The sequence below is a fragment of the Electrona antarctica genome (genome assembly GCF_951216825.1).
Source record: "Electrona antarctica genome assembly, chromosome: 11".
NCBI classification, from domain to species: domain Eukaryota; kingdom Metazoa; phylum Chordata; class Actinopteri; order Myctophiformes; family Myctophidae; genus Electrona; species Electrona antarctica.
In genome coordinates this window covers 35451972-35477858 of record NC_136792.1, presented here as the reverse complement: position 1 = coordinate 35477858, position 25887 = coordinate 35451972, and the positions used below count along the sequence as shown (strand labels likewise).

The following is a 25887-nucleotide window of genomic DNA, read 5'->3' as shown; positions in this document are numbered from 1 at the left end:
TAAATTAATATATGTTTTTTCATACAGTATTTATCAAACATTTTGAAATTTTCACCTACAGACTATACTGTATACATGATAGGTAAAAATTTAATTAATAGTTATCACCATGAAACCTCCCCAGTTGATTACTTACACGAAGACAATGATTTATTGTATTACAAATTTTCTGAAATTGTACATTTAAATATGCGAATTAGGCATTATAATAGGTAAATATGAAACAATTGAAAATATGAAAAAGCTACTACTGTAGAAGGGTTATCATATATCATAATTTACTTATAACAATAACAATTTAATGTCTGGTTTTTCCCACTCAATTCATAATTAACGTTCCAATTGTGGAGGTCTGGTTCATGGACTAAAAACCAAAAAGAACTGAACCGGTTCCCAACCGGTGAAAAAGGGGCCAGGGAGTGTGGTCTCTCTCTCTCTCTCTCTCTCCACAGCGACTCATACACTTCTTCATTTTTTTAATAGTTTAGCTTTGACAGCAGCATGCAGCCTGCCAGCTTTGCTAACCTCTGGCATTACGAGGATAAGACCTACGGTGAGGTCAGGGGAAGGTTCAATAGACAATGGAGAGAGATGCTCACTATTGATTTAATATCTGATATCGTCTCTGTCGGGTGGAAACCTCATACCGTATGTCCAAAACTGTTGCTTCTCAGGATTAAAATGTAAAAACGGCAAAAGTAGCAGATCCACAAGTTCGAAAACGCGGAGCAAAGCGACTATACTTTTGATGCTTTTGTGTGACGCTGTAGTACGACCAACTAGGTCGCTACTTAAAATAAATATTTGAAAACACAGAACATTAGAATATGGAAAATTGGAGTTAAGAGGTTTCATGCCTGACATTATAGCATTATCTATTTCATGTCTATATGACATAGTGTAGGCGATAGTACAATAATACAATGGGATAATACAACAGCTCGGAGGTTAGTGCACACTGTTTTGTATTGGATTTCCTCAGTGCCTTAAGGTTCCATCTTCAAATAACGGCTGTCATTTATCAATGCTGTTGTCGCTGTTATGACACATGGATCGATAGAGGGTTAACTTATGCTAACTTATCTTATAACACACGCACGCACGCACGCACGCACGCACGCACGCACGCACACACGCACGCACGCACGCACGCACGCATGCACGCACGCACGCACACACACACCCTTGTCAATAGAAACATGGCATTAACCAGATCTGTATGTGGCACACTGGAGTAACTAAAACCTTTCTCCCTCCAGTCTGAAACCGCCCTTGTTTCTGTGAGTAGACTATAGCGAACGTATATTGGTTATTTTGACTGAAGTGTAGACATTGTGCACCCGTTCGACTGAAGAAACTACACATACTACTAGATTCATCTGGGGTTTTGGTTTTTTTTCCAACAAGTATGGAAATGTAAGCAAACACAATTTAAATATACCGCCAAACTTTACACTACAGAATTCATAAATGTTTCCAAAACCATGATTTCCTCCCTAAAGCGACTATATAAGCACTATATATAGGCTACTATATAAGCACTATATAAATCTGAGCTATTATTACTAGCGTGTCCAGTTCCTATATGTTCGAACGCTGACAGAGACTCGTTATCCCACCTGAGCTGCACTTTGTGCAAAGACAAGATAAAAGATAAAGGCTGTCGATCAATATTCTGTCAGGGAGCACCGTCTCTCTGTATGGATTTCATAACAATGTCAGCGCCAGACGGAACAAGACATAAGGGGAAAGCTAAGGGAGAGAAGCAATGTCAGACATCATTTGAACAGTGGGAAAACTTTTATTGGATTTATTTCCCCAGTCAAGAACTTTGAACTTTCTCTGCAGTGTGACGGACAAGATAATCAATTTCTGCTTTGGCTCAGTTGAGCAGCTTAGGGTGGGATTCTGTAATGACACACGCTGTGATTTTATATTGTGCGCATACCGTTTGCTTACCTTCTATTATTGCTGTGAAAAAAGCATTATTCAACCTGTCCTGTTGTATTGTTCCCCATGTTTTCTTCAATAGTATTACCCACATTACCTCTAAGATTACAGGCCTTCCCACAACCACACTTTCTGATATGAACGTGTTGCAAACTCGTGAAGCGTTGTGATCTTGTATATCAGCTATTTACGGTGAAGAGGTTTGCTATATAGGAAAAGAGCAGACCAAGTACAGAGCCAAATGTGTGGTTTGCTAAGTGTTGAGGGTTTGAATGGTTAAATGTCTGGAAATACACATTAACATGAAACTGACATTCACATAAATATCTAGCAAGGATTCCTGATCCATCTCTTTCTCAGCTAAGTGATCCTTGTCCTGCAAAAACATTGAATATAATGTCATATACGCTACTCTTTGTTCATCATTGATAGTTTTGTTAGACGTTTTCTTCCGATGACTGTTCCTCACAGTGCTCTCTTGCTCTGTAAATGTAACTTGACTGCTGTGCTGCCTCTAGCGCAGGATCAATACTGGTCTATTCTATTCTATATAATGAGGGATCGTGTATGTATGTAAACTCAACAAAATGACAGGCTATTGTGTACATATAGCTGATCCACAATTAAGGGAATAATAACACGACTCACGTCAATAAGTAACAAAGCGAGCACAATTCCAAACAGTGGCTAAGTATTGAAATTAGCTTATATACAAATTCAACTAACAGCTTGCGGACTGGGACAAAATATCTATTTAACTGAAATGTAGCCTGATATTACCTGATTGCTATGGAGGCGGGGCGGGCACGGGTTGTCAAACACGGACCTGTGCAGTGTGACTCTGGCGGTCACATACTGTATAATACCTGAAGATGAACACTGATTGGCATAGAGCACATATAACAGTGGTTACATGGCTTTCATGTCTGATCCACTCTAATGCCACGCAGATTACAGGATAATGTGCTGTCTGGCTGTGTTCCGTCGCTCGCACGTGTGTGTGTGTGTGTGTGTGTGTGTGTGTGTGTGTGTGTGTGTGTGTGTGTGTGTGTGTGTGCGTGCCCACGTGTGTGCATGTGTGTCTCTTTCTGTCTCGATGGTATCATTGTAAAGTGCTGGTCTAATGGTAACCGCTGAATGAGCCCACTCATCTCTCCTTCTTTAATGCTGCATTCACTTGGAATCAGGCAAGCGGTAGGCGGCAAAACCGGACTTCATTTTAGTGGACGGGAGCAGGACGGTAAACGGAACCGGACGGCACGGCAGCCCGGCAGCCAGAACCGGCGACGGTAACGGCAGGCGGCATCAATGTTTCATCTTTTTACCCTTCTGTGCCGTCCAGCAGGTTGTGCCGTTTGCCGTCTACCGCTTGCCTGATTCCATGTGAATGCGGAACAGGAAACAAGGGGTTCCAGAATCCAAACGGGAGTCTGACAGTGATGAGAACACACACTACTGCCAAGAAAACACTGCACAGGGAGGGAGGGAGAGGGAGAGAGAGAGAGAGAGAGAGAGAGAGAGAGAGAGAGAGAGAGAGAGAGAGAGAGAGAGAGAAAAAGTATGTTTTGTATGATTAAAACTTCATGCCAAATGTAAAGCCTTATACAATGTAATTGGGAGAGAACATAAAAGAACAGAGAGAGAAAGAGAGATGCTTTGGCAGTATGTTTTGTATGATTAAGAGAGAGAGCTCCCGCACCTGTTTCTTTGAGTAGTGAGCGCACGCACACGCGCACGTGCGTGCGTGCGTGCGCTTGGCCGTGCAAGACCCCTAGTGGAAAGATGTACAGCTGAGAGATCAGCTGGCGTAATGCCAAATTGTAGTCGCCGCAAGCGTTTCATGGACGGTCGACATGACACTGTTTGGTTTGTAATTCAATTTGGGGTCTCATTGATGTCAGGAACCTCCTATCTCCATATTTCAACCTGCCATCGTCCCCTGACACTCTTGTATGATGGGTATCTCATCATATAAAAGCATTGAAAATAACAGATCGCTATTTTCACTATTAATGCAGTATTTATTTACGATAATATAAACAGAACTGTTTAGGACATACAAGGTTTGTACCCTGCCAGCAACGGTCTGCACCACACGCACATAGGCTACAACGCACACGTACACACACGTACACACGTACACACACATGCACGTACACACACATGCACGTACACACGTACACACACATGCACGTACACGCCCGCACACACGCACGCACGCACGCACGCACGCACGCACGCACGCACGCACGCACGCACGCACGCACGCACGCACGCACGCACGCACAGACATTACAACACATAATCTAATGGCCTTCTTCCAGACAAGTGAATCACAGTTTGTGTCATAACGAGATAGCTCACACTGTAAGTGGAGATCTACTAGCCTGGTTTTCTATTGGCTCTTTTCCAGTGGTGGAAAGTAACAAACATTTACTTGAGCACCCTTTTTTTTCCCTCCACTATATTCCAAAGACAAATATTGTGCATACAGATTGTTTTTTTTTTTGGAATGGCCGGACATGCTTGCAGAGACTCTTGGGTAATGAAGTCGGGTGCATATAGCGTTAGTCCAACGTCCCAATAATGCAACACCCATAAATCCGACTACCCAATATTCCGACCAGAGACACTATATTAACATTTGATTGGGTGAAGCCCTTCAAGGACCCCCTAGCTGGATGTCATTCTCTATATTCCCTTCAAGGACCCCCTAGCTGGATGTCATTCTTCTGCTTTGGTCAGATTGGTGTGACCAATTGCAAATACAATCAGAATCATCTTTATTGTCACATCACATACAGTATGCAGGTGTAAGACAGTGGGTGAAATGTATTGTTGTACAATCTCCATGGTTTCGAGATTACCGTATAAAAATAGAATTGGGAGAGGGAGGGGGATGGAAATGACAAAAATGACAACTTCATGTTCTCAACTTTCAGTAGGCGTATAGTTACAGTCAGACTCTGTATAGCTTTCAGAGATGGTGGAATAGTTGTCTAGCTTGAGACACTAGTGTTCTCTTGACTGTGTAGCCCTGCAGGGCCCATGGGTTATTCCTCTGCCTCAGGCTAAGTCTTGGCCTGAGGCTAATTCCCCACAAAACACTGGTTATTTCCGACCGCCCCAGGCTGCCCTGCACCCCATTAGGTATAATGCCGGTTTTTCAATGACACGACACCTCATCTCTTTGAAAGCAGCGGAACATATGTCGCAGCTGTCGGGCAGAACATTTGCTCTTTTTTGGGGGGTACATTGGGGGGGGTGGGGGGGGCAATTTGGTTTACAGCAGATCATAGAGGTTTGAAACGTAAAAACAGTACAACACAGCAACATGTGACAACATAGCAAGCACAGGACAACATAGTGGGCACATCTGTGCAATTGATAAAAAAGGATAAGAAAATAAGAGTTGCCAGTACAGTACAGTACAGTACAGTACAGTACAGTACAGTACAGTACAGTACAGTACAGTACAGTACAGTACAGTACAGTACAGTACAGTACAGTACAAAGTGAAGCATCATAAAGTGCCAAGAGCAAAGTGAGCAAAGTGCATTAACTGCTCGGATCGAGGCAGGGACAAAGGAGTATTTGTACCTGTTTTTTGTTGTCCTATAGGGACACACAAGCGAAGGCCAGATGGCAGCAGCATATACCCCAAACTGAGTGGGTGGGAACTATTTGAGCGGATGGACAGGGCGTTTTTTGAGCAGCTGTCTATAGGCCTATCTCACAGCCCTTCCTCACCCCCTTTCCATGCCCCCTTTCCAGACCTAGTGGTGACGCAAACAACGTTTCTTCTGAAGGTAAACTTTATTCTATTTGGTTTAGCGGTCTTAACATCTTGTTTTCTTCATAATAATATTGGTCTTTTACATTTTAACATTTGGAAACGGCCTTAAATGGTGCAGAGAAAGCAGGTAGGGATGTAGCTCTGGTCCACAGCCTTACTCATGTAGGTCTTTTAACATGTAATGTCTATGGAGTGACGTCACGTCAACACCTATAGGTCTGGAAAGGGGGCGTGGAAAGGGGGCGGGGAAGGGCTGTGATATAGGCCTATTATAGAAGAAATCAAGGCTCTCCAATTGGATGCCAGTAATTTTAGAAGCAGTTTTTACAATTCTCCCAAGGGAATTTTTATCTTTGATAACGAGGTTACCATACCAACAGATACAGGAGAAACAGTTTCATCAGGCTTTTGTCCACATTAAACCAAGCCGATTTTCTTAGGCAGTAAAGGCATTGCTGGCCCTTCTTGCACAGCAAGCATTTCAATTTATTATCGATGATCGTGCCAAGATACTTATAATTGGGTACGATTTCCACTGGCTGGCCTTGGATGACACTGTTCTGGGTAGGACGGGGGGTACGTCTAAAGTCGATACAATAACGCGCGCACACGCACATCTACACGCGCACATCTGCACACACACACACACACACACACACACACACACACACACACACACACACACACACACACACACACACACACACACACACACACACACACACACACACACACACACACACACACACTACTTCAAAGATGAATTAGGTACTCAAGTAAATGTACTCAGTTACTGTCCACCACTACACTCTGTGCCCAGTCAGTCTGTATGAGTTGCTTCTTAGAGCTTGTGGTGTTTTGTGTTCGCTGTGGCTTTGTCTGCTTGAATACCGCAGAACGTCTCTCTCTCACCCTCTCTCTCTCTCTCTCTGTCTGTCTCTCTCCCTGTGTGTGTGTGCGTGTGCGTGTGCGTGTGCGTGTGCGTGTGCGTGTGCGTGCGTGCGTGCGTGCGTGCGTGTGTGCGTGCGTGCGTGCGTGCGTGCGTGCGTGCGTGCGTGCGTGCGTGCGTATACTGCAGAATGACTCTCCGGCTAGTGGGTGGATTGTTACTGTGAGTCTAATGGGTGGAGCACGACTGCATGCAGCATCAGTACTATAGTGTGTGCCTATGTGTTTGTGTGTGTGTCTATGGACACCAGTGTGTGTGTGTGTGTGTGTCTATGGACACCAGTGTGTGTGTGTCTATGGACACCAGTGTGTGTGTGTGAGTATATTTCAATGCACGGTTGCAGCATGTGTACAGTGTATATTGTTGCTGTCGGGCAGAATCCTCTTATCTCCATATTTTAGCTTTTTGTGTTTTTCTCGTAAACTAATGCTCTACTTCATCACAGTACAGTGTCACGCAAAAGCATCAACAGTAGCAGATCTACAAGCTTGATTTGAGCTTGCAGATCTGCTACATTTGCTGTCTTCGAGTTTGAATCCTGAAAAGGAACACCTTTCAACATGAGACGATATGCAAGGTTGAAGGCAGGTGCATGCACAACAGCGTGTGTGCGTGCGTGCGTGCGTGCGTGAGTGCGTGCGTGCGTGCGTGCGTGCGTGCGTGCGTGCGTGCGTGCGTGCGTGCGTGCACACCTCCTTGTGTTTAGACCTGCCGTAGCAGAGGAATCAGTAGCAGGTTTGTCTCTGAGCATCTGTTGTTGCTGTCATCTGAAATACAAACAGACAGCCCCTCTGGAAGCTAGGGGAGAGAGAGAGAGAGAGAGAGAGAGAGAAGGTGGAAAGAATTAACCACTTTGAACCACAGCATCCATATAATTCTGAAATAATATTAGCCCAAAATAGCTGATCTACAAGCTCACAGCGCATAGACCAAGTGGTCCAAGTCCAAAGCCAACTGAGGCCCCGTTTAGTGTAGAGGGTTTAAGTGGTTAAGGAAAGAATGCAGGGTAGGTTGTGATGGGTAAAATAAGTAAGGTAAACACATGCAGAGAGACAGCGTAGTGCCTCAGTAAACTACTGTAGGTCTTTTAACGTTTTTCTGACCAACGACCTCTTAGCTGAGAGAGAGAGAGATGAAGCAGCTATATTGTATACAATTGTTTCAGATTCATCTTTTTCATAGATAAGTTGCATAGACTTGTTTGACATTATGGTGTTGGATTCACATGAACTCATTCACTGCCAGATTAAATACCGTAAACACAACGTACCACCCAATGTCAGCTTGTTTTAGTATTTTCAAATGGAGGTGGAGTAGAGAGAACCTTGGGAGAGGGAGGGGGATTAAAAAAAATACCACGTTAGCAGTTTGAAGGAGAGGTGAAGGAATGACACGCGGAGAGAGGACACGTGAGAACTTGGAGGGAGAGAGAGAGGGAGAGAGAGAGAGAGAGAGAGAGAGAGAGAGAGAGAGAGAGAGGCGGAGGTCTCAGGAGAACAATATTGTGTCCGGTGGTTTTACAGTGGCAATGATCCACCCTGGTATCACCGCTCTCCTTTCATTAATGCTTTATGAAGCGAGGTTAGCACACAATTTTATTACTTTTACGCCTCCACAATGCTGCCCAGAGAGAGAGAGAGAGAGAGAGAGAGAGAGAGAGAGAGAGAGAGAGATAGAGAGAGAGAGAACGTCTGTTTTAGTAGATTTGAACAGACAAACAGGAATGGGAGGAAAACAAAGTGTGAATGTATGTATGCAGTAGTGAGAACAGGCAGAACACGAGGGACAGAGATGAACATAATGGGTTGAATGGAGGATAGAAGTGATGTAGGTTTTACCGTTGGATGTGCTCTGGACTGGAGCCATGCTTGCACAAGGGAATAACTTGAGTCTTATCTCAAAGCACTATGCAGCCAGAAGTGCCCGTATCAGTCCAGGGCAGACTTGAAAAATCTCAAATATTTGCAGCCCACCCATCCATATATGGAGACGGATGTGGATCTAGTTGTGAACACCACTCAGAGCCACCTGGATATCTAGTACAAAACAGTTCCTTTTTCTATTATTAAAAAACAATGAAAATAGCGTGTGTGCCTTATAGATCTGCTATTTTCACTACTTGTGTCTTGTGTGCGACACTGTTGTATGAAGTAGAGCATTCATTTTCCAGGCCAGCATGGCATTGCCTCTGTGTTGAAGCGATTAGATTTTGAGGACGATGTGTTTAGGTCAGATTTAAATTTGGTTTGGTAGTTGAGCTTTTGTGAATCTTGGGGCATTCCACATTTTGGTGGTTGTATAGTGGAATGTGTTTTTCCTCCACGGATGTATTTGAATGTTGCTAAACTGTCCTATTTGTTGCAACACATGTGCAGCCTCTCCAAATGTATCAGTGATACAAACTCATTAAGCCCCTTAATAGAAGGGGCGGCAGTGGCTCAGGGGTAGAGTGACCGGATGGGAACTGCAAGGTTCCCAGCTCAAACCCGGGCTCCCCAGCGTCAAAGTGTCCTTGAGCAAGACACTGAACCCCTCATTGCTCCCGATGTGCAGGTTGTGGTGCCTTGCATGGTTTCCCCCGCCGGCATCGGTGTGTGAAAGTGTGTGTGAATGGGTGAATGTAATGCACAATCTCTGTAAAGCACCTTGGATTAAGGCGCTATATAAATGCACCATTTACCAAGTCCTCCACTCTGTTAAAATAATTATCTTTGTTACAAGTGCCAAAGCCGAAGAGTGAGAGTGAGTGCATTAGGTTCGATATGAAAATGGTATACCAAGCATTTTTTTTTAGAATACAACAATCTTTGGGAAAGACCAGAAAGTGTAACCAACATATCCAAGTGCCCTTGGAGATGTTGCATCTGTCACAAGTATCAGACACAGTTGGATAGGGTTGTCCCGATCAGATCGGGAATCAGCTCCGATCACATGATTTTCAAAAGATCGGAATCGGGGAGAAAAGATTAGATATTTTATTGTCTAATGTAAATCTCAAATAATGTATAAGCAGTGAGATTTTGTAAAAAACAAAAGAAAAAAAACTGTTGTGTTTATGCTAGTTGTTTTCCTTCTGGTCCAAGTCAGAGATCATCAAACAAAAACTAGAGGCGTGAAAGACACCTACAGTAGCTATGATGAAAACTAAGGAAATGTAACCCCCGCTTTGCACGATGGCATAGGTGTCTGTAGTACTCTCTCTGAATGAGTTTTAACTTGACTTCAGTCCTATAAGCTGTAGAACTGTATTCACTCTAATTAACTGTCAAGTTCATTTCCTGTTCAACTCAAGGACTAGAGACAACTCAATCAACTTTTTATTTTCCAACTTTGTTTCTTTTGAACTGAATGTTGTTGATTGGTTCATTAATCATGTAGGTTGTAAACCTTTGAAGACAGAAAAACAAAAGGTTAACAAGGTTCGCAATACAGTATTTTAAACAAGCACATGTCTTTAAACAATTCAATCTATTTTAAGCAATTCAATGTCTAATTTAAATGTCTTTTAAACTCCAATTTATTAAAGTCAACATTTTAAATGAAACACAAATTAACCATTTAAACCCTTTAAATGGAATAGATAAATGTTTCAAATCAAGTAAACATCTAAGCACAATAAATAAATAGCGGATCCTTGAGCTTGTAGATCAGCTCTTTTCTAAATAGGCAGTCTAAACATTTAACATGGTGAACCATGAATTGTCTACATTTTAGTAGTAATCTTTTAAATTATTCTTAATTTTTAAATAATTAATGAAATCAATTTCCAAACACTGTCAAGTGTGAACACAGAATGGTGCCCAATTAACACACACAATGAATGTGTTCTACAATGTGTTCCTAAACAATTTAAATTGTAGTGGTTAAACCATGATCAGATTAAGCAGCATTTCAAACATTCAAGTAAATAAACATTTCAACAGACCATTGACGTCTTTGGGCTGAACTCTGAAAGAACTTGGACCTTCTGTAGTCTTTCGTTTGAATGGCCTTTTAAAGTCTTCAGGTGCTCCTAATGAGCAGCGGTCATTTTTCTGTTGCACTCTGGGAAGTGTATTTTTTTGGGATGCCAAGCAAAAGCTCCGCTACTCAGTTTTGACATTAACCAATACATCATTATTTTGCTATGATTCCATGCTTTCATAGAAAGAAAAAAAACAGTAATTCTAATAAAAGTATAGTCACATTTTGCCTTTCAATAATAAGGCAACACAACAGAGTCAACAGACTACACTAGAGTGACATAGATTAGAATATTTGCTATTGTGATATGGCATAAGTGTTATATAAAAATATAAAGATTGGATCGGGAAAGATCGGTATCGGTATGTCTCAAAATCAAATGATCGGAATTGGATCGGGAGCAAAAAAACGTGATAGGGACATCCCTACAGTTGGATACATTAACCTTAAGAGTAATGTAATCTGTGCATAACTTTGAACTGGACAAGCTGCAATCTGGCATTGACTGAGCCTGAGCGAATGTTTCGGATGCATCGCCATTCCGACATGGCGCATTACTAACCCTGTCCCTAACCGCACTCGGAAGCCACAAAGTCGGAATTGCGGTGCATCCCTCGATCCTCTTCAAACCCTCACTCCAGATCTCACCTGACAGTTCCACACCAATTTCAGCCTCCCTTGAGGACCTGATATGGTTTGTTGATGGAATAGACCAGTGGTTCCCAAAGTAGCCCGTGACCAAAAAGAGAAATGTGATGTCTCCCCAGGACCCAAACTAGTGAAAATAGCACACGCGCCACAGTGTGAGCTTGTATATTGCCTATTTTCACTACTGCTTAATTTGTTTTCTAATTTATCGAATTTCTTTGATTTGTCTTTTATTTCTTAATGAAATTACAAAAAGAAAAAGAAAAACGACCCAGTGTTTTGGCACCAGTGGAATAGACCATTTAGAAAACAGTGAGTACATTTTGCATATATGTTTTTTATATACGTCACTGGGGAAACTTCATCCAGTGTAAAGATGCACTGTTGAATATGTTACACCCAGCTGATCACTGCTGTCATTGTAGTCGCTTCCAAAGGCATAAACCTTGCATGCCACTGCTACAGCAGCATTAATCAACTCCACCTGGCTCGGCTTCACAAACATCACGTGAAGTCAGCCCAGTCCACGAAGCCGATGGGTTGGGTTGGCCAATCGAGGAAAACGATTCCAGACAGATGCGAAATGTCTCACCTACATTCGCCTAGCAGACATTTTGTTCAGAAGTGTTGCGGATTTGTGTTGATGAAAGCTGTTCGTTTTCAGAATTTAAATTCAAAAATATAAATAGTAGCAGATCTACAAGCTCAAAAATGAACAAGCAGGGCATTAATTTAGGGGAGAAAAAAAGTTAAGGTGGCCTTACACTAGCCGATTTTTTTCAATCTGAAATCTTATAGCACCACACACTACAGGATAATCGGAGCGGGGCAGAGCAAATATCAAACATTATTGATGTTGATCGGGCCGATCCCGATCGCGCTTTGAGCGGTCGGGCACCCCCCGAGCGTCAAAAATGCCCGATTATCGGCTAGTGTAAGGCCACCTTTAGAATATGGAGATAAGAATGTTTCTGCCCGACAGCAACTCTCTGTCACACGTTGCATAGCATCATGTATTTGGTCCTTTTATTTTGCATAACATCACTGTACTACAAAAGTATATAAGCAGACTTTTGTGATTCCTGAACTCCTGAATGACAGGCTAAATATACGTTGCATGCTAGCTCTCTTCAAATTGAACGGCTCACGTCATAATCTCAGTTATAAATCCCCCCACACACCCTCACCTTATCAGCTTCCGGGGCCCAGGGAGCCTCTGCTTTGTTTAATTGGCGGAAGTCTTAACCTCAGCCACCCCCACCCAGCTCCCTGTGGTGTTTACCCCCACACAGCTCCCTGTGCGGGTCCCCCACCGAGGCTTACGGATGATAATGGAATTAAACCTCAGACCCACCAAGGAGGGAACAAGGGAGAGGGATGGGGAGGGGAGGAGAGGTGAATTATAGGTAGAGGAATTATAGGTAGAGGGGGGGTGGGGAGAGAGAGAGAGAACCACATGGAAAGGAGAGTGTGAGTAAAGAGTGAGAGAATGAGACAAAGGGCAAGAGAAAGGGTGAGGCTAAAATAGGAGGCTGAGAGGCAGAATCAGAATCATCTTTATTGTCACATCACAGTTTTACTGTACAAAATCCCACCCACGCGTGTGAAGTGAGGGGCTCTCGCACAGACATGCATGTCTTTCTGACATAAAGAGTTGGATGTCTCAGTATGTTCTACAATTAAATGAATCCAAATCAGAAATAATCATATTTGGTCCCCCAAACTCAACCCACTCATTTCACTCTGAACTTGGCACCCTATCTCCAAACATCACACATTCTTCGTTCCGGATATTTCTTTCAACACCCAAGTCACCAAAGTAGTCCAGTCTTGTAATGTTACCACGGTACCAGATCAGGAATATCGCTAAAGTTAAATCTTTTTTTGTCATATGCAGACCTGGAAACCATACATGCTTTCATATCTTCACGACTGGATTACTGTAATTCACTATACTCGGGTATGAGCAAGAAAAACATATCTCGCCTCCAGATGGTGCAGAACTCGGTACGCCTTCTCACCAACACTAGAAAACTTGAGCATATCACACCTATTCTAGCTACTCTTCATTGGCTCCCTGTGAGCTACAGAATTGATTTTAAGATCTTATTGATTACTTTTAAAGCTCTACATAGTCTAGCTCCCATTTATATAACAGACTGGCTGGAAACCCATAATCCTGTGCGCTGCCTCAGATCCTTGGATAGGGCCCTCCTAGTTCCTCCTGCAACTCGTCTGGTCACTCGGGGTGACCGGGCCTTTGCGGCTCGGGCACCTTTGCTCTGGAACTCCCTGCCCTTGGCCCTTAGGCTAGCAGAGTCAGTGTCTTCTTTTAAACCGCTTTTAAAAACACATTTGTATGCCAAGTGTTTTTCTTAATATTGTTTTTAATTGTTTTGATGTTTTATTGTTTTGATGTCTTTTATGATTACTGTTTTATAACCTGTCTGTAAAGCACTTTGTAACTATATGTTTGGAAAGGTGCTATATAAATAAAATTCATTCATATCGTCATACATCATCCATTCATTGTCAATGGGAATTTAATCTTTGTGTACAAAAATAGCCAATATGCTCGTCTACATATGATGGAAATGATGCGTGTGTGTGTGTGTGTGTGTGTGTGTGTGTGTGTGTGTGTGTGTGTGTGTGTGTGTGTGTGCGTGCGTGCGTGCGTGCGTGCGTGCGTGCGTGCGTGCGTGCGTGCGTGCGTGCGTGCGTGCGCGCGTGCGCGCGTGCGTGTCATTGTTAACTTTTTTAGTGTCACAGGGAGGTGAATTATGACACAGGATTGAGTGGGAGATCAAAAATGTGTCTTGCCTGAAGGAGTGTCACAGAAGGATGGTATAGGAGGGGGTGGAGTCGTGGAGGAGAGAGAGAGAGAGAGAGAGAGAGAGAGAGAGAGAAGGAAATCATAGTCACAGTGGCTGGTGCACGCGCTCATCACGTGCGTGCGTGCGTGCGTGCGTGCGTGCGTGGGTCACCTGATTCAAGACACACTGTGCATATGTGGTAGAATAGAATGTGTAAATGATAAAGAAAGGACAGGAATGCCTCATTTTCTCTGAGACACTGTATTGTTCTCTCAGCGTGACTACATTTACCCTGTTGGTTTGTTGACGAGGGTTTATACTTAACTCCGTCTACTCCAATCTCGCTCTTGTAATGTCGCTGTGGATAAGACTGTTGCTAAATGCTTAACCCATTAAAACCGGGAGAGTGTCTGTGTCATTTAAAATGATCACGTTGACAATTCAAAAATATAGCATCTGCAAATATAGCATGCTATTTAAAAAAGGAAGAAAAAAAACATCTTTGAAGTGCTGAATTTAACACAACTCTTCTCTCGGCCAAATACATATCAATTTCCCTGGCTTTGGTACTTGGCACAAAAACGTTTAAGAAATACTGATTTAGACAGCATTATTTTGTAGAGTCGGCTTCAGTTTCTTAACGGGTTAAGATGATACTTGTACAGTAATTGAGGAGAGGAGAAGAGGCAGAACAGAGAGGAGAGGAGCGGAGGGAGAGGAGAGGAGAGGAGAGAGATTTGTGGGGAGGAGAGGAGATAGTAGTTATTGTGTCACAGCTGAAAGGGTGTCGGAGGATTGAGTGACAGTGTTGTAGCAGAACATGACTCACATTTGAATAGGAGGGAGGAGGATTTCATAGGACCTTCAGTCTGTCATGTTTAGCCCACTGACTATTATGACTCATGCTCCACTTGACACGACTGCTGGCCCTTTTTCCAAGAGCACAAGATCATAATGACTGTCTCAAAGGCAAATATCCATTTGGTTACATTTGTAGGCCTACAGTCTAATTTTGTTTTTCCATTTACACTGAAGCCGTTGGACTCAGTTCATTTCAGTATGGGATGAAAAATCTACTTGCTAATACTTGAAGCTTGGCTTGAGATGAATATTCTAACACTCGCTGTTGTTTTGTCAGAAATCCTTTTGATTCAAGTCCGTCTGGTGGAAACCTCATATGTCCAAAAACAGCAAAAGTAGCAGATCAACTTTTGCTACTTTCGTGTGACACTGTAGTTGCAGTATGATCAAGTAGTAGGGCATTCATTCACAAAATAATGGAGATAAGAGGTTTTTGCCCAACAGAGCAAGGGCTCTATTAGCTCAGTTTTTTTTTTAAATGCTGCACTTGCACAGGATACCCGGGTTAGAAATATGGGATAGAACAGGAAAGTTACATCTTTAATACAGTTTGAAAGCATGGAAAGCTAGACTTTCCGAAAATGGTCCCATGGAGAACAAAACTCAAAACACATGCACATTGGAAAAGCAGAGCATTTTAAGGTTGGTTTATCCCTTCACTCACCAGCTCAGTGGCCTTGTGGTTAGAGTGTCCGCCCTGAGACTGGAAGGTCGTGGTTCGATCCCCGGCCGGGTCATACCAAAGACTCTAAAAATGGGACCCAGTGCCTCCCTGCTTGATACTCAGCATCAAGGGTAGGATTGGGGGTAAATCCCTGCAACATACTAGTGTCATGTCCAGGGGGTTTACTTGTACATCAAGCTGCCTCACGCTACAGAAACAGGAGATAGGCTCCTGCCCCATGGGCCTCATGGCTCGGCAAGGCTACTTACTACTTTATCCCTTCACAGTTTGACTGATAACTTTGTGAGAATCTAATGAAATTTAATGGCAGATGATCCTTGCATGATTAAAGTCTTAAAATGACTTGTGGGAAATCTCCCAACATGCATTTGTCCAGGGAGATGGCTGGTTATGTGTGAGAGAATGAGTTTCATCAGCTCTGATGGTGAACAAGAAGAACAAAACACACACACACACACACACACACACACACACACACACACACACACACACACACACACACACACACACACACACACACACACACACAAAGGGTAATGTCTGTGGGACTAATTAACAATGTTTTAAATGGGAAGCTACTAGAATGTGAACCATTTGCCCAGTGAAACTTTTTAAATGAACACAATGAGGCAACACACTAGCATATAATGAAACAGAAACCGAGAGATGACTATTATACTCTACGCTCTCTTTTTAAGTGGTGCAACCACTTCCTTAAGTGACTATGTGTGTAAGTGACTATGTGTGTGCCTGGCTGGCTGGCTGGCTGGCTGGGTGGGTGGCTGGGTGGGTGGGTGGCTGGCTGGCTGGGTGGCTGGCTGGCTGGCTGGGTGGCTGGCTGGCTGGCTGGCAGCATGGTTGTTTTTCACCACATGTGCGTACCCCTGTTCTAATTTCAAGGATCCCCAGTTTGGTATCCATTAGACAACAGATCCCCATAACACTTGAGAGCGTACAAATGGAACCAAATGGACAGCAAGGGTTCCATTTGTATTCTCTGAGAGTTGCAGACCCTGCAAGCATACATTTGGTTCCATTTGCACACTCAGACCCGAATTGATCCATGTGGTTAACTTCCTAGCTATCAATCATTTAGCTGGGGACCCCCTGGAACCCCCTTCAAGGACCCCAGCAGGTCCCTGGGACCCCCTGGAACCCCCTTCAAGGACCCCAGCAGGTCCCCAGGACACACTTTAAAAAGCCTGATTTACACTGCCATGGCCTAATACCACTACACCCCACACCACCTACTTCAGTGCTACTAAATGAAAGTACCTACTGAGCTAGGCTAAGCGGGGCCAAACACTTCATAATGACTGATCACTCACTGACCTTTTATTTAGACCAGGATCATAGTTGTAATGTATTATAATAGATTATAATTATAATGATCATAGTTGTAATCCATTCTAATACTATTTATTGCATAATGTTATAATCCTTTATAGTGTATTATAATTTTCATAGTTGTAATACATTATACCGGTAGTACTTTATATTGTATTATACTTATCACAGTTGAAATATATTATAATAATTAATATTGTAGGCTACTTAATCACAGTTATAAGGGTCCATTTTGTATACCAATAGCTGGATTACTCCTGCACAGGTGATTTCATTTGTATGCAGGACAGTTGGCCACTCATCTACATTAAATTGTTAGGCAAGAAGCAATGACCTCCACCAATATGTCCTTACATTACAAGGGGGGGGGGGGGGGGTCAATTCCCTCTAGGAGGGGAGGGGGGTACTGCGAGGGTGTACTTTATTTTAATGGAAACGGTAGATATTTTGGTATTTTAATGGAAACGGTAGATATTCTGGTATGTAGCTGCAGTCAAAATCCAGCTAGTTGTTGTCAAAAACCGCAATGACGTTGCTCTCTTTCTCCATCCTTCTCCTCCTCTCTCCTCCTTCTCCTCCTGTAGTCTGCTCCCAGTACTCGCGGGGCGTCTTCGCCATCTTCGGCCTGTACGACAAGCGCTCGGTGAACACGCTGACGTCCTTCTGCGGCGCCCTACACATCAGCCTGGTGACGCCCAGCTTCCCCACCGAGGGAGAGGGCCAGTTCACCCTGCAGCTGCGGCCGTCCATCAGGGGCGCGCTATTGTCGCTGCTCGACCATTACGACTGGAACGGCTTCGTCTTCCTCTACGACACCGACAGAGGTAAAGGTCTTTTTTTTTAGACACCAGCACCAGCTCGGTGGCCTTGTGTTTAGAGTGTCGGCCTTGAGATTGGGAGGATGAGGTTAGATTCCCTGGCCGGGTCATACCAAAGACTATAAAAAATGGGACCCAATGTCTCCCTGCTTGGCTCTCAGCATCAAGGGTAGGGTTGGGTGTACACGACAGTTTCATGGCTGGGAGACAAACTGTACGTATACGACACCGATAGAGGTTAGAAGGTCTTGGTTTTATACTATGTGACAATGATAGCGGTAAATGTCTTATACACCACTAATACTGGTAAATGTCTTTGGTTTACTTATTATGTATGACAGAGGGAAAGATCTCTAACACCACTGATAGATGTGAAGGTGTTTGTCTTGTTGTACGACACCAGTAAAGGCCTTATACTGTATACTATGATAGATGTTAACATCTGAAGGACAGGAACTCAGCTTTTTGAGGTGACTCTGTAAATCCATCTGTTTTATTAAAGAGATATGTTTTGGTTAAAACAAAAACAATCTATATTCTAATAGTAGTCATTTCAGTAACAGACCCTGTCTCCCCTGCTATTCAATAAAAAGGTGGGTCACCAATTTCATCCAATCAGGAGGGAAAATGCTTTCATCGGATTTCCAATGTTCCAGTTCCAAATGTTGTCTGCCCTGTCTTGTTTGTTTGTTCCATCAATCCTAATATCACTCATCCTGTATCCTGGATGAGTTATCTCTCTCCTGATTGGATGAAATTGGGAACCTGACCTGAACATGTCAGTGTGTATTGTCTATTATAGACTATAGGGGAACAACACTCCATGTCACTTAAAGCACATTTAATTCCACACATGTACAAAGGATTTTACAGTGTATTAGTTCTTCTGTATAAGTATAGTTCAGAAAACAATAAAGAGGTTGTTTGTGGTGCAGTACAATGTGTTCTGGCAGCTCTAAGTAGGGTGTAAACAGGGTCAATATCTAATTAGGCAGATCTGTTGTTCTCTGTCTGGGTCTCCGTTCAAACCGTGATAATTAATACCGGCACAATTCTGCTCACTCGCAGTTCTGTCCTTAATGCACCTTGGTGACCCACTTGGTGATGCACAAGGTGAACCACAAACATGAACAAGACATGAATAATACAGACCTCATGTGTGGAATTAATTTAGCCCTGGTCTAACGCCAAACCAGCAGAATTTTGACATTTGTCCAAGCCAGAAACACATCGATATTTGAAGCCATAGTTTTAATCTCTACGTTTGCATTCAATGTTCTCATGGCAAACTTGGCAGAATTCGACATTCATCAAATTATGTCAAACATATTTGAAGAATGGTCGGTGGCCGGTGCGTGAGGACCATGTGAAGTCAATATGGCCCTAATGGACTGAAACCAAAGCAGTTCAGAGTTTAAACCAAACTATATAAATTGTGACTTTAGATATTGTGGTTTTGGACAAACCACACATTTTGGATGGCTTAGGAATGAGATCACGCTGCATTGGAATAATAAAAACTGAACAGAACCGCTGTCAACACAAAGTTCCACTGACGAAAGGTTCACCATTGCATTGTTTCTCAACCAGTCTTCCATGAGTTGGCTCTGTACTTGGGCTATACTGCTTTTTTCCTGCTACACTGTCGTATTGGGTTCTTTCTACTAATAATATTGATCGCCAAGAACGAGGGAACTTGACTGGTCTTAGTAGCACCGCTTTAGCTTCCACATAGAACAATAACAATGCAGATACTTCCTGGTTACATCATAATGAACTGTGAACCCTGTGATGTCACTCACGTTCACATTAGCTAGATTACACCACATCTCCCTTTTTTCCAGAAGATTATACCAACCAAATATAGGAACCATAATAATCATTCACAATCATAGGAACTCTTTTTCTCTTCCTTTTTTTTACGCACACCCTGACGTTCATAATTCAATTTCATAATTTCACCGTTCACAATCACCAACAGTTTTTATAGGCCGTGTTTGGACAGGCCCAGTTTGAACAGGCCCAGTCACATTGGGAATGTCCTCCTCTACTGTAGGTGTCTGTTGAGTGTCTCTATACTGCTCTCTGCTGTAGGCATATCTGTACAATGAAACTATGAGTATAGACTACAGAGTGCTATGTCTACATAATGCTATCTAAATTACACAAGTTTATAGCCTTTGCATACGCATACGTCGAATATGTATGTGCTATTCTATAGTCCCCCCAGAATGTGGATGCTAGGGTTCAATTGGCTAAACTTGTGGCGGGTTGGGTCCAGTCAGTGTTCCTTAGAAATGGTTGGAAATAAGTGGTCCAGAGCTTAAAAACCACACCCTGGGGGCTCCTCATGGCAGGTGAGACAATACAACAGCACTGACTGACAACACACATGTGTGGGGGGAGGAATTAATTGACATAACGATTAAATTGGAGAGAAACAAGGGTACAAAAACAAAGTGGAGGTGAAAGATGGAGGCAGGAGAGAGGATGGATGGATGTCTTCATCATGGTGTGTCATAAGGGGCTGCTGCTGGTAATGTGCTGGAAAATGGGCAGTAAAACTGATCTGTTTTACTGCTCTGCACTGCTACACGCACGCACGCACGCACGCACGCACGCACGCACGCACGCACGCACGCACGCACGCACGCACGCACGCACGCACACACACACACACAAATGGCTGAGGAATTGATGCACAGAAGCCTATGCATATTCATGGGGGCAGTGATTCATATGCTTATGACATAAGCTACAGTAAATAAAGTTTTATTTACTTGTGTGACAACGCTGTCACATACAGTACATGCACAAATGTGTGTGTGTGCGTGCGTGTGAGTGAGCGTGCGTGCGTGGTCACTTTTCACTCTATTCTGGTGTGGAATGCAGATTTTCTTTTATGATTATGATGATGATTTTCTTTCTTTTTTTTCTCGCAATTTTCTCCCCACTTCAGTCATTGTCAATCCCCCGATGTGTGCTGTGGTCCCTGTTTTCTGCCAACAGGTATTGGCAGAGCACCCAGTGGTGTTCTGGGAGAGTGTAGACAGCCACATGTCTCCTCCGATACACATGGCATCACCAGCCGCTTGTTTTCACCAGGAGAGCGTTAACGCACACGTTCTTTCACGCTATCTCCACCCTCATACAATATCTTCTCTCTGCCGAACAGATGCCCATGCCAACCAGCAGGGTGCGCTGTAGTGCCAGCTTCCCTCCTATAGAGACCTTCCTATAGAGAGTTTGTTGGAGCGCTCGCCCGGGGTAAGCCGGAGGCAGCGCTGTTGGAGTGGTACTTCCGTGGTTTTGTTTCAAACTGAATTCTTGGAATTGCTGTTCTAACAGACTATACGGAGCCACCAGAGGTGACACCGAAAACACTACTAAAATGGATACGATAGTATACGATATTAAAGGATAATACCAGCGTTACTGAATTTCTCTCTCTCATCTCTCATGCCTCTACACTGCTTTTGTCCAACCAGGCAGGCTGTTCAATGCAATATAATTAAGATGTCGCTCACCTCCTACTGCCTGTGGGTCGCCATTAATTTCAAGATCTCATCTAATATATAATAGTGACAGACGTCTATGCCTAGTTGAGGCCGTAATCCATCACCGCACGCCCACCACCAGTGGCATGTTTATGGGGGCAGGGGAAAGTGCTTTGGTTACTTGTTACCTATGCCAATGACTTTTTACTCTCCGGACGCATGGGTCCAAGATGTGGGTGGCACTTCAAACAATGTTCTCCTGCAAGAGCACATCGATTAGCACTTCAATTGTGCGCGACCGGGCCAGCGTTTTGCAGTGTTTTTCCCAGGGTTATAGGCTAGGCAGTACACTTACACACACAGTGACACTGGTTGAAAAGAAACCTCCATATGAGCATTGTTGTTTTCATGCATGCACAGTAAAATACTGTGTAACTGTATTGACTCTTGGAGGTAAATGAACACATGGGGTTTAATTGAGTGCTACAACAATGATTTCAGTACTATTTACACCTAAATACTCTGTGTCCCAAGGTATTGTTTAGCTATTTTTCCAACAATTCGTTTTTGACCGCGCTTGAGGCTTGCCAAATCCCAAGTCCCCAATTGTCACTCAAAGTGAATCAAAGTGACTACTGGCCAATCACAGCACAAAATCATGGTCTGAGGGAGAGTATCACCCAGGATTATAGTTCATAGGCAATTAGCCCTTCGCTAAACTCCATCCCAAAAGCGATTGTCCAATGCCAATCCAAATACAGTAGTTTAGCAACCGTTGCTAAGGATGGCAAGCTTTTGTCACCTCTCAGTGTTATTTTGCATGGCTGTGTTGTTGAACACATACACAGCTTAAAGTTGGAGTGCCGTGATTTTTTTCCACCCTAAAACATGATCATCAGGTATTATTATTATATAAGGAGGAAGATTTTTTTCAAAAGATTGTACAGTATTTGTTCAAATGTAATTTTTATGTGGACACGTCCACCAGTTCATTAAAGGAGAGTTCCGCTCAACTCGTTTTCTGACCATAATATGATGATAATCCATTGACCACTGGGATTAGCAAAAATAAGAGCTAGAGACCGCCTACCTTTCTTAAAGGCGCAGCGCCCTGTATATCCCCCCCCCCCGCCATAACAGGGGTTCATAGTCATACATACATTATCATAAAAATGTTGCCTGATGGGTGGTGGATCCACCTGAACTGAAGCACCCACAGCTGTTGTTGTATGATAAAGGGGGAGGGGTTAGGGCAGGGGATGATATTGTGATGTCACTATATCACTGTTTTTTTTTACATTGGCATGTTTGACTGTCAAGGTTTCAGCCTCCAGGAAGAAACCCAAGATTAAAATGGAAGACATCATTGCACATCAACCACACCAAAAGGGTTCTAATGAAGTACTGTCACCTCATGAACACATGAAAAACTGAAGAAAAAATAATCACGGCACGTCGGGAAAGTTACACAACTGACCCACCCAGCTGATGGCAATAATACTAATCACCCTAGTCTTACCGTGAATTACATGAACTCCTGTTGGACGGTCGTAAGTTGATTGAGTTCATTGGATACTGACCAGTGCATACACTGTCACTGCATGGCTTACTGCAGGCCTGGTTGACTAGATTTAGAAGACAATTTGAGCGGCGCCAGCCCCTCCTATGCCCAGCTTTGAGTGTTTGTGTAAACACAAACATTGAAGACAAAAGTGTGTAAACACAAACATTGAAGCCAATTGTGAGGACGCAAATTGTGATCGGCCAGAATGAGATTATGTATGATGATGAATGATAAGAGCGTCCTTCACTTCACACGGGTGTGGTAGAACAGTATCACGCAGCACAACCCATGATGGTGTCATGTTACGCGGAGAGATTGATTTGTTGTCCCTATAGACACTTCCTCGTTGACTAATATTGCATTTTGTGTGGCTCTGATTGGCTTTTGGTGTGCGAGTGTGACGTCACATTGTGTCCGAGTTGCATGCCGTGGCGTGGCGTGCGTCAGACCTGTTTGAACTGTCTATCTAGTCTGAAAACCAGATTTTAAATGTACAACTCTGTATTAATGGTTTGGAGATATGCAGAAGGCAAGAAACTACTAAGATTTTCACAGGCAAGCTTCAAAAATATATTAAGCAATTGGGGGGATTGAGTCTTTAAACTGTCATGTTTGTAACAGACCTGCCCTAGTTATATACGGTGTGTGTATATATATATATATAGTAACGGTTTCCTCAGTAGCTTATTTGGGGTGCCAGGCAGGCGTGTACCTACCAGAGAGGAACTTAGCCTCTCCTTTTTTTGTGTAGCCAGGTGGTGTCAAGGAAAACGAACAAAGGACTCAATAAAAGATAAAGAACCCTTAAATGTTGGATTGGAACAGTATTTGTATTGAAACCGGGGTGCATGGGTTGGGTTACAACATTATTTACTTTAAGGAAAATAACAAAAGCATCAAATGGCATTCAATATTCAAACGGAAATCAACAAATAACAAAACCCCCAACAAAATAATGTAATAAATGTTCAACTCAAAATCATTAATTCAATTCACCACTTTGAAATAAAGCAAGATTGGTCCTTGAGAGTTCCGTTCAAACAAAATAAAGGGACACAGATCCTCCTGCTGTAGGGAGTGGTTAAGAAAAGATCCTCTTGCTGTTAAGTGTTTTTCATCCAAATGTTAAAGTGTGTATTTCTCCTGTTGTCAGTGGTTTAGGATCCCACTAGGTCAACTCAAAAATAGGGAAACAATCCTCCTGCAGCAAATCACCTCCTCAGTTACTTCTCCTCCCTGGATTTCAGCACAGTGGAGTTGGAAGAATCTCGGCAGGCCTTCTTATGCAGGGAGTGAATTTGTTTCTAAACATGCTCCAACTCGAGCTACTTAAATGATCAAAATAAAAACCAGGTAGAGAAAATGCAGAGAGAGTGCTGGACACTGTCTTTGAGAGCTGCTGCCAGCATGCAAACTGTTTCTCCCACACCGACACACCTGTGGCAACTTTATCCTGAGTAGGGTGTCAATCATCGTTAAGTGGTGATGGCCTGTTAATTACCCAATTAGTCAATATTAAGAGTCAATTGTGACTCTGGCCGTCACAATATATATATATAGAGAGAGAGAGAGATTTTATTTCTTAATTACAGCAGTGTATTCACTCTCAATAGAACCACTGACAAAATATGCAACCACAAAGGGTTGACGTAGGCTCTGATATGTGATTTTTAATACGCTTACACAACCATGCACTAAGGAGTCCGAGGGGGAGGATGATCTTGATTTGTATCTCCTGCGTCTTAGTGCACATATAATTGCCTCCCCCGCTTGCTCACATATTTAGCCTAACAATTACCTCTGGCATAATTCCCGCTGTATGTTAAACTGCACAAGTTACACCGCCGCATGAAGGTGATGATCCGAGTGAGATAAATAACTACCTTCCCATATCAAAATGGTGCTCTTTAGCCGAGATTATTGAATACCTATCAGACTCAGTTCCCAGTAGCGTGACTTCCTGCATGCATTCAGTACACTATTCTCCAACCTCAAGAATCGGGATTCTCCTATAAGAGCTACAATGCTTGTCGCAAACAATATTGAAAGGTCTGGATGCCATTACCAGCATTGTGCAGTTATTTTTCATTGACTCTCAAAGGCATCAGCTGTCAGTGGGTTCTCTAATTATCTGTCCGGGAGAACTCAAGCTGTTGTCTCCGTCTTGCCGATGGTCCTATAATTGGTAAAGGTGTCTGACAGGGGTCCAGTTTATTAATATTGTACACCCCTCCCCGCATTGTGATGTCAATTACTATGCGACTGACACAAACACAACACGACCCAGAAGTATTGGGCCCACTCATCCATTCACCACTGCAAGACTGTGGGCAGCTTATGATGCTTTCCAGTTGGCTCTAATTAGTCCGAAACTTGTCTTAAACTCCAACGAGACTAAAATGCATGCTGTTCTCGAGGTCTACTGACAGATCTCAAAAGCCATATAGTCTAGACTAAAATGCATGCTGTTCTCGAGGTCTACTGACAGATCTCAAAAGCCATATAGTCTAGTAGCCAGAATGTGAACCCGGACATGTTGAGTACACCAACGTTTTATGTTATAAATGTTTAGTATGGGTCCCCAGCATGTAGAAACTGCCGGATGCTAACTTGCATATGTTGAGCAATTTTCGTAATTGGCATAATATGTGACCATACCATTAACAACCTATAGAAGGCAAAATATTCAAAATGTCATCATGCTTTTGCTTTTGGCTTTATAACATAAAAAATCACAACCGTGTGAACTGAGTGGTGTAAGGTCTTATATAGCCTGTCTGACGTAATTAAATCATGTCTGACGTAATGAAATCACACCCGGGTGAACAGGGTGAACATAGCAACCATGCTCATTTTTTCTGCACAGACTAACAAAGCCAGTTGTAGGAGTGGTTTACACCACTCAAAAATCACACCCGGGTGAACAGGGTGAACATAGCAACCATGCTAATTTTTTCTGCACAGACTAACAAAGCCAGTTGTAGGAGTGGTTTACA

The 25887-nt window shown here is 43.0% G+C and overlaps 1 protein-coding gene across 2 annotated transcripts in view; it reads left to right on the top strand.

Annotated features, from left to right (window-relative positions):
• The window catches only part of gria4a (glutamate receptor, ionotropic, AMPA 4a), a gene marked incomplete at both ends in the record, with an annotated part of 202311 nt that overhangs the window by 56319 nt on the left and 120105 nt on the right, over positions 1-25887 (top strand). For both annotated transcript variants that reach the window (XM_079515075.1, XM_079515074.1), the window contains one exon: positions 17597-17836. In XM_079515075.1, coding sequence (XP_079371201.1) covers positions 17597-17836 — 240 coding nt within the window. The remainder of the gene's footprint in view (positions 1-17596; positions 17837-25887) is intronic.